We start from the raw sequence: 10,618 nt of genomic DNA, 5'->3' as shown, positions 1-10,618 counted from the left end.
TATACATAAAGAAAGAAAGAAAGATAACACTAAGTCATGTCCAACTCTTGCAACCCTATGGACTGTAGCCTGCCAGGCTCCTCTGTCCTTGGGATTATCCAAGCAAGAATACTGGAGTGTGTTGCCATTTCCTTCTCCAAGTACACCTTAATAAAACTGAAAAAAAAAATTGAGTTAAAAATCCCAAATCCTAAATGCCAGCAAATCTTATGGAGCATTCTCATATAGTTAAGACTATTTAGCCACCAACTCAGATGTATGTTCTTTGAGTTGTTCCTTCAAAAGAATGATGGAATAAGGACTAGCACTTTTAAATGAATGTGTTGCTGTTAAAATTTGACATAACAAATAAGATGATCAACATAAATACTAATTAAATATTTGCCCAAGCCCATAGATATTGAACACCAAGAATGAACCATAAAGTAAACTAACAGACTCTGAGTGATTGTGACGTGTCAAGTTCATCAGTTATAACAAATGTACAGCTCTGGTGGGGGGTGTTGATAATGGAATGGGGGAAGCTATGAATATGTGGAGACAAGAAGTATATGGGACATCTCTGTACCTTCCCCTCAATTTTGCTGTGAACACAAAATTGCCCTAAAGACATGTTTTGATTTAAAACACACACCAAAAATGTACTAATAGATTTTTCTTGGTTTTGAAAATGGAGCATTTTGGTATAGGGTGAAAAAGCAAAGAAAGAAGAGGATTGGCAAAAAAACTTCAAAAATGACATCACTTCCTCCAGCATGAGGGCAAATAAAATCTAGGCCACAAGGCAATACTGTTAAGAAGTTGCATGTCAGATTTATGGCTTTTTAACTTGACATCTTTTTAAATATACTTTCTTTTTCTGATGTTTATTTGTTTGTTTATTAATTTATCTGGCTGACCTGGTCTTAGTTGCAGCATCTGGGCTCTTCATTGAGGCATGTGGGATGCTGGCATTCCTAACCAGGGATCAGATCCAGGACCCCTGCATGTATAGTCTTAACCACTGGACCACCAGGGAAGTCCTAAATCAACTTTCTGTTTGCAGAATTAGAGGTGTAAGATTCACGATAGGTATTTCGTAAAATGTCTCAGTAGGATGTCAAAGTCACTGGTAACAAACTGATTATTAAGTAAAAGAAAAAAAGTGCATGTGACTGGCTTGCTGGAATATTTCGTTCAGATTCTAGTACTAGGTTCTTATGACATCTATTTCTTCAGGTGGATTCCCTCTTGACTTGGCAGGAGGCAGTGATGAGAAATCATACAGCAATAACAACATTCATTCTCCTGGGACTGACAGACGACCCAAAGCTACAAGACCTGCTTTTTGTGTTTTTGCTTCTCACCTATATGTTGAGTGTGGCTGGGAACCTCGTCATTATCACCCTCACACTTTTGGATTCCCATCTTAAAACGCCCATGTATTATTTCCTCCGAAATTTCTCTTTCTTAGAAGTCTCATTCACCACGGTCTGTATTCCCAGATTCCTGTATTCTATGGCAACTGGAGATAATACTGTTACCTACAATGCTTGTGCCACCCAATTATTTTTTATTGTCCTCTTCGCAGCAACTGAATTTTTCCTCCTCGCAGCCATGTCTTACGACCGCTACGTGGCCATCTGCAAACCCCTGCACTACACCACTCTCATGAACAACACTGCCCTTGTTCTCTGCTGTTGGTTGGCTGGCCTGTTGATCATCCTCCCACCTCTTGGCATGGGCCTCCAGCTGGAATTCTGTGATTCGAATGTGATTGATCATTTTGGCTGTGACACATCTCCTATTTTACAGATAACTTGCTCAGACACCGTGTTAATAGAGAGAATTGCTTTGAGTTTTGCTGTGCTGACACTCATTTTTACCTTACTGTGTGTGGTCCTCTCCTACACATACATCGTCAAGACCATTCTAAGATTTCCTTCTGCCCAACAAAGGAAAAAGGCTTTTTCCACCTGTTCTTCCCACATGATTGTGGTTTCCATCGCCTATGGCAGCTGCATCTTCATCTACATCAAGCCTTCAGCCAAGGAAGGAGTGGCCATCAACAAAGTGGTGTCTGTGCTCACAACTTCCGTCGCCCCTTCGCTGAATCCATTCATCTACACACTTCGGAACAAACACGTGAAAGAGGCCTTTAAAGACACAGTAAAACGAGTTGTATTTCTCACAAAGAAGTAAGAGACTCAGTGTTTTTGAGACCAAGCTAAATTAAATTTAAATCTTGATAACCCAGAAGTAACAATTGTGAATTTGCCAAATAAATGGTTTCTTTATAATCTGTAGATTCATCATGCTAATCCAACCCCAGGAAGATTTTTCTCTTATAATACAAAAGCCAAAATAAAGCTTTTCCTTCTTTCCTTCAAGCTTATTTCATTCAGTATGGTTTCTTCAATTAACGCATGTTCCAGACATCAGATTCCCCAAAATAACCCATGTCATAAAAAAGAAATTTAAATAAATAAAATTATATTTCTGATCATATGGCCGTCTCATGACACAGAATATAAATGCCCATAGAGCATTTCTCACTCATTGGGAAGACTTCAGTATCTAAGACTCATTGGGAAGATACTTCCAGTATTTAGGGTTCAATTGTACAAGAGTCACTAGTCATTAAAGATTCTTTACCAAAGCTTTAAAAATGATCTTTAAAATAGTAAAGCTTTCTTTCTCATTTGAAAATGTTTATTTTTCAGGAATGAGTAGACGGTATTAATAGAGCAAGTTCAAAATCAGTGAAGATAATTATATCCTTTCTTTTAAATCAATTTATACACAAAAATATTTCTGCTGGCCTTTCTGAAAATTATTTGACTGTACTACGTCCTGAAATACATGATTACTGAAGAGAAAGAAAAAGACTTCCAAATGCTGGAGACTTCTACTGACATTACCATCCATGGTTCTTAGAGACAGACACAAGAAGAACAAGCCCCGAATTTAGGAATAAGATAAGCAAGTCTTAGTTAATTAAGTTCTCCAGTATCCAAACTTTTATCATCCCTTGATTTAAGGAGAAAGTTAGAAATTAGGACGGTTGATCAAAACATCAAAAAGTTCCTGACATTCTAAGGAGTGTTTTGTTTCTCAGCCTAGACTATTGAAGAAAAAATCCAGGTATAGTGTGAAAAAAATGATAGATTTACAGAAGATAGAAGTGGTAAAACCGCTAACAGTTACACAAGGACCTTGGTCCAAATGATAAAAATTCTTTCTATTAAATGGTAATGACAGTCTTGGCAGTTCTGCACTTGTGAAAATAAAATTTTGTGCTTTCACAATATTATTTATGTTTATTAATCATCACCTCTTTGCTCAAACGTGCTTTTTATTTTGATCATATTTTCAATTGTTCTTTGCATGACAATGGCCATAGCGTGAGTGCAAGCTTCTTCTGTACTTCAGCAACATTCAGGAAAGACAGGGCTCTATCCTCCAAGGCCTTTCTTCTTTTTCCATTGAAAATTTCTAAAACACCAAGAGTCCATACTGATACAAATAAATGATGGAATATGTACCACAGCTTCCTTATCCATTCATCTGTTGATGGGCATCTGGGTTGCTTCCATGTCCTGGCTATTATAAACAGTGCTGTGATGAACATTGGGGTGCACGTGTCTCTTTCAGATCTGGATTCCTCAGTGTGTATGCCTAGAAGTGGTATTGCTGGGTCATATGGCAGTTCTATTTCCAGTTTTTTTAAGAAATCTCCACACTGTTTTCCATAGTGGCTGTACTAGTTTGCATTCCCACCAACAGTGTAAGAGGGTTCCCTTTTCTCCACACCCTCTCCAGCATTTATTGCTTGTAGACTTTTGGATAGCAGCCATCCTGACTGGCGTGTAATGGTACCTCATTGTGGTTTTGATTTGCATTTCTCTGATGATGAGTGATGTTGAGCATCTTTTCATGTGTTTGTTAGCCATCTGTATGTCTTCTTTGGAGAAATGTCTGTTTAGTTCTTTGGCCCATTTTTTGATTGGGTCGTTTATTTTTCTGGAATTGAGCTTCAGGAGTTGCTTGTATATTTTTGAGATTAATCCTTTGTCTGTTTCCTCATTTGTTATTATTTTCTCCCAATCTGAGGGCTGTCTTTTCACCTTACTGTGGTACATATACACCATGGAATATTACTCAGCCGTTAAAAAGAATTCATTTGAATCAGTTCTAATGAGATGGATGAAACTGGAGCCCATTATACAGAGTGAGGTGAGCCAGAAAGATAAAGAACATTACAGTATACTAACACATATATACGGAATTTAGATAGATGGTGGCGATAACCCTATATGCAAAACAGAAAAAGAGACACAGAAGTACAGAACAGACTTTTGAACTCTGGGGGAGAACGTGAGGGTGGGATGTTTTGAAAGAACAGCATGTATATTATCTATGGTGAAACGGACCACCAGCCCAGGTGGGATACATGAGTCAGGTGCTCGGGCCTGGTGCACTGGGAGGACCCTGAGGAGTCGGGTGGGGAGGGAGGTGGGAGGGGGGATCGGGATGGGGAATACGTGTAACTATATGGCTGATTCATGCCAATGTATGACAAAACCCACTGAAATGTTGTAAAGTGATTGGCCTCCAACTAATAAAATAATATTTAAAAAAAAAATAAAATAAAATAAATGATGGAATAAATTAACAAAGGAGGGAGAAATGTTGTGCAGAAGGATGCCAAATAATTTATATAGATACTCCTCTTATAGAGGAGAAACTGACAAACACTACATCAGTCAGATGATCCAGATCAACATCATACATCATGTTGATATTATGTATCCTTGACAGTGTGAGAAAAAAAAATTCCACTTTCCCTCTGTGGTCTTCTTCCCAATATTGTCAGACAACTTCCAATAGTGGGGCATCTTATATCAATAAAATATCTAATCAGTAATCCTCAAAGCTGCCCAAGTCTTCAAATATAAGAAAGTCTGAGAAACTGTCACAGGCGAGAGGAGCCTAAGGAGGTCTGACGACTAAATGTAGCGTAGTGCCCTAGATGAGGTCGTGGAATAGAAAAAAAGGTGCCAGGTGTAAGCTAAGGGAATCTGAATAAACTGTGGACTTTATTTGATAATAATGTACTAGTTCATTGGGCTTCCCTGATATTTCAGTTGGTGAAGAATCCTCCTGCAAAGTAGGAGACCCAGGTTTGATGCCTGGGTTAGGAAGATCCCCTGGAGAAGGGAATGGTTACCCACTCCAGCATTCTTGCCTGAAGGATTCCAAGGACAGAGGAGCCTGGCAGGCTGCAGTTCATGGGGTCGCAAAGAGCTGGACACGACTGAGTGACTATCACTTTTATTTTATTATAGTAACTTTATTCATTATAGTCCTAAACTGCTTCCCTTGTGGTTCAGCTGGTTAAAAATCTACCTGCAATGCAGGAGACCTGAGTTCAATCCCTGAGCTGGGAAGATCCCTTGGAGAAAAGATAGGCTACCCACTCCAGTATTCTTGGGCTTCCCTTGTAGCTCAGCTGATGAAGAATCCGCCTGCAATGCGGTTCAACCCCTGGGTTCAATCCCTGGGTTGGGAAGATCACGTGAAAAAGAGAAAGGCTGCCCACTTCAGTATTCCGGCCCGGAGAATTCCAGGGACAGGGTGGGGAATCACAAAGAGCTGGACACGACTGAGAGACTTCCACTTTCACTTTTTCACTAGTTTATCAATGGTAACAAATGCATCATCCTAAAGTAAGATTTTAAAAGGATAAATTGGGTATATGGTATACAGGAATCACCGTTACTATCTACTCTGTGGGAGCTCAGCCGTGTCTGACTCTTTGCAACCCTACAGACTGTAGCCCTCCAAGCTCCTCTCTCCACGGGATTCTCCAGGAAAGAATACTGGAGTTGGTTGCCACATCCTTCTCCAGGGGATCTTCCCAACCCAGGGATCGAACCCGTGTTTCTTACATCTGCATTGGCAGGCAGGTACTTTACCACTAGGGCCACCTGGGGAGCCCACTACCTTCTCCATTTTTCTGTAAATCTTAAATGTTCTTTTAAAAAAAGTTCTTAAAAAAATAAAATCTATTAAAAAATAAATATAAATCCTCAAGTTAAATAACAAGTATTTCTCCATGCTGAGAAAAATCTATGGTTACTTAAGTGATGGATTTGAAAAAAGACATGAAGATGTATCTTGCCAGCCACTCAATGCAAGGATGCCTCCCAACTCCATTGTTCTGCCTGTCATTCTTCTCCTTAGTCTCCTGATGACCTGTGTTTGATGCTCTCATTGCAACTTTCTTACCAATCTCTCTGGGATGACTTCTCTTAAACATCTGCTTAAGTTTGTTCTTGGAGATGGCAACAAAAGGTCTTTGTTAGTCCCTCAGAACCAGGATCCCCAAGGAATGTATTGTCTCTCAGCACAACTGATCCCAATGTGGCTGTTCTGAAGAGAGAAAAATATGTTACTTTGGATGTTTAAAAACCTCTAAAAGGTTAATGATGGCGCAATGGTAAAGAACACACTTGCCAATGCAGGAGACATAAGAGATGCGGCTTTGATCCCTGGGACGGGAAGCTCCCCTGGAGCAGGAAATGGCACCCCACTCCAGTACTCTTGCCTGGGAAATCCCATAGACAGAGGAGCCTGGTGGGCTACAGTCCATGGGGTTGCAAGAGTCAGACACGACTGAGCAATTGAGCATGCATGTCTGGATCTACAGTCTGTGTATATGACGGAAGCACAATACTACTTTCTATTCTGGCAGGACCAATAAAGGGCTAGAACCCACCTTAGACTCAGAAAAGATCAGAAAAGTGAAAAAGTAAGCAGAGAGCATTTCTTTAAGAAAACCGGATCAACAAATATATGAGTCCGTCTTTTAAAACTCTTTGGGTTAATCTTTCCACCTGGGCCAAATGTTTCAGGCAAATATAAAAATTAGAAATAATTAGTGATATTTGCTGGCATTAATACTAGATGAAAGCAAAGTATAAGTTTCTTATAGAGTTTCAGTCTGGATGACTGGAATTACACTGCTTTTGACACAGATAGGTAATTAACATGGAGAATCAGCATTGTGCTTTTTGATCATTTCTCCAAACTGGTCTTTCTGCCTTCTTTCAAAATTCTTACTTCTTAAATCCACATTCCTACTTTTTCCAGAATAATCTTCCAGAAATGAATTTGAGCTTTTCACATTCCTCAAAAAAATTCTTCAGTGCCTCCTTTAGGACAGATTTTAGTGAAATCTTAAGATAGCACTCTAGGACTTCAGTCATCCAGTGTACAAATTCTTTCTCACTGTCCTCTTCTAATATTTCAGGCCTTCTGTTCAGTCACATGAGATCATGCAGCAGAGCTTCTGCAATGCAGTTTCCTCAGTCTGGAAGATCCATCCATTTTTTGAAAACTAATTGCTTCTAACATAAAATTGTAAGTCAACTATATACTTCAATAAAAAGAATTTTAATAAATAAAAAATAATTGCTTTATTGATATATAATTCACACACCATAAAATTCATCCTTTTTTCTTTTTTATTGAATGAAAGATGTATTTAAATTCTATAGTGCTTTACAATTTTCAAAAATTCCACACAGATGTTTTCATATAATCCCATAATAATCTTTCTTTTCCCCTTCCCTCCCCTTACTGGTAACCACTAGTTTATATCGCAGAAGTAGAAAATAAACTATGGCTACCAGGGCGAAAAAGGAGGAGGGCTAACCTGGGAGACTGAGCCTGACATGCGCGCCTTCCCTGATATGAGACAGCAACGAACGCGGGCCTTCTGTGTGACACAGGGGTGGCCTACACGGGAAAGAATCTAGAAACGAGTGGATACATGTCTGTATGTACCTGAATCGCTTTGCTGTAGCAACAGCAGCAGAAACTAACACGGCATTGTAAATCAACTATGAAAGTGGCAGTCGCTCAGTCGTATCCGACTCTTTGCAACCCCAGGGGCTATAGCCCACCAGGCTCCTCCATCCATGGGATTTCCCAGGCAAGAGGACTAGAATGGGTTGCATTTCTTTCTCCAGGAGATCCTCCCAACTCAGGGATTGAACACAGAGTCTCCTGCATTGACAGGTGGATTCTTTACCATCTGAGCCACCAGGGAAGCCATAAATAAATCAGTCTGGCTTCCCTCAGGGAATTCTGAGCAGCTTCTCTCCTAAATTCATCTGAACTATCTCTAGGCCATGTGGAGAGAATCAAGTCTTTTGGCTTTTCATCTGATACTTTTTGTTTTGCAGATGACCTGTTGTTGCATCTTCCTTTCTCCAAAGACACACCTCCCACTGATATATGATGAAAACTTCTAATTCAAAGAATTTCTTCAAGTTCAATACACTGTAGATTAGTTAGTGACTTTTGAACCTGGGCTCCCAACGGAATCTTGAGTTTGTTTAGTCTGTTATTCTCTCCACATCTGTGGTGGACTCAGCAGATAAAACTAATCCTGTTCTTGTAAATTTTAAGAGAAAACCTGTCTGCCTGTTTGAAAAGGCCACAATCTCAATTTCTCAAACTGGAGAGAGTTGCAATCAGTTTCCACAGTCTTTCCACCTTCTCAGTTAACCAGAATTCAGTTTGGTTCAGTTCAGTCACTCGGTCGTGTCCAACATGCTACATGAACCACAGCACTCCAGGCCTCCCTGTCCATCACCAACTCCTGGAGTCCACCCAAACCCAGGTCCATTGAGTCAGTGATGCCATCCAACCATCTCATCTTCTGTTATCCCCTTCTCCTCCTGTCCTCAATCTTTCCCAGTGTCAGGGTCTTTTCAAATGAGTCAACTGTTTGCATCAGGTGGCCAAACTATATAAATAAAGGGAAAAATCAGGAGCCCTGGAGACAGAGTACAGATGGGAAACATTTGAATAGCTACAGTGTGATTAATCATAGTTTTTAAAGAGCAATTGTCTGCCTACTACTGGTCCTAATTCAGTTCAGTCGCTCAGTCGTGTCCAACTCTTTGCAACCCCATGAACTGCAGCACGCCAGGTCTCGCGGTCCATCACCAACTCCCGGAGTCTACCCAAAGCCATGTCCATCGAGTCAATGATGCCATCCAGCCATCTCATCCTCTGTCGTCCCTTTATCTTCCTGCCCCCAGCATCAGGGTTCTTTTCCAATGAGTCGACTATTCGCATGAGGTGGTCAAAGTATTGGAACTTCAACTTCAGCATCAGTCCTTCCAATGAACACCCAGGACTGATCTCCTTCAGGATGGACTGGTTGGATCTCCTTGCTGCCCAAGGGACTCTCAAGAGTCTTCTCCAACACCACAGTTCAATAGCATCAATTCTTCAGCACTCAGCTTTCTTCACCGTCCAACTCTCACATCCATACAGGTACAATTAGTTAACTGACATTTACTTTGGTAAAATAGGCAGAGGTGGCATCATACAAAAGATTGATTCTCTACTCAAAAAAACAGGGGAAATGAGAGCATGGAGAAGTCAGTTATCCATGTCCTCCCATTTGCCCAATGATGAAAATCTTATACACAGGTAAAGTGGAAGGAAGTTTCAATGGCAGTATTCTTAAATGTTTAAGAACTGAATCTCTGGAATCAAATTATTTGTCTTCATATCCCCACTTTACCATACCCTTAATGGATGGTAATCTAGATGGATATTTTAGGTCCCCTAATACTTATGAGGGGCTTTGTTCAAGGCTCACCGGTAAAGAATCCACCTGCCAATGCAAGAGACACAGGGCCAATTCCTGAGTTGGGAAGATCCCTTGGAGAAAGAAATGGTAACCCCCTCCAGTATTGTTGCCTGGGAAATTCCGTGGACAGAGGAGCCTGGCAGACTACAGTTCATAGGTCACAAAGGGTCAGACTCAACTTAACAACTAAACAACAGTACTTACTCCTCATCTTCAAAGAGTGAATTGCAATGCTACAGACTGCAGAGAGTTCTGCATCAGTTGAGATAAACTATGTAATGTGTTTAACACTATATCTGGCACCTAGTTTAAGAAAAGTTAGCTGTTAGCCTTAATAAAATTTGAAACTTAATTTGAAGAAAGAAAAATGGACTTCCTTATCCACAAGCATCTTTTCTATGGTTGAAATTTATTGTCAGAAATGTACTTTTCAATTAAAACAAAATATCTCTAGAATCAATAGTTCAAAGTATTTTGAGTTTTTTAAAAACTTAATGAAGCTTTTGAAAATTTAATATTGGACCATTTTCTAACTCTACAACAAGAAAACTATTAGAAACAAGTTTTCTGAATAAGAAGACACCCTCACTGAGTGGTTAACCTTTCACATAATTAAGTAATTCACTTAAGTTTTCCAGAGAATTTTAGAGACCAATAAACAGAAATAGGTGACCTAGTAATTGTTGGAAGCTAGAGAACACTTTAGAGTTAGAAAATCTGAATATCACAAAACAGATTCCTAAAACTTTTTTCTGCACACTTTTATAGGAGAGAAAATATATAATTAAGATTCAGGAGGCAAATTTATTTTCCTGCCAGTTATGACCCAGTTATACATATACTTCCAACCATTTGTTCTCAACATCAAAATTAGAGGACTGAACAAAATGGTTGACAGTATCAGCTGCATTTAAAATTGTATCAATCTGTTCATAATTTATAAATAAAAATTTTATATAAAGG

The 10,618-nt window shown here is 39.6% G+C and overlaps 1 protein-coding gene across 1 annotated transcript; it reads left to right on the top strand.

Moving 5' to 3' along the window:
* The first annotated feature begins 1,251 nt into the window (after nucleotides 1-1,251).
* On the top strand, nucleotides 1,252-2,181 carry LOC136166182 (olfactory receptor 6C2-like). Its single transcript, XM_065932216.1, has one exon. The coding sequence runs from the start codon at nucleotides 1,252-1,254 to the stop codon at nucleotides 2,179-2,181; it is 930 nt and encodes a 309-aa protein (XP_065788288.1).
* The last annotated feature ends 8,437 nt before the right edge of the window (nucleotides 2,182-10,618 follow it).

This window comes from Muntiacus reevesi, chromosome 4, assembly GCF_963930625.1.
Source record: "Muntiacus reevesi chromosome 4, mMunRee1.1, whole genome shotgun sequence".
NCBI lineage: Eukaryota > Metazoa > Chordata > Mammalia > Artiodactyla > Cervidae > Muntiacus > Muntiacus reevesi.
The sequence above is the reverse complement of the archived record's forward strand: the minus strand, read 5'-3'. Positions and strand labels throughout refer to the sequence as shown.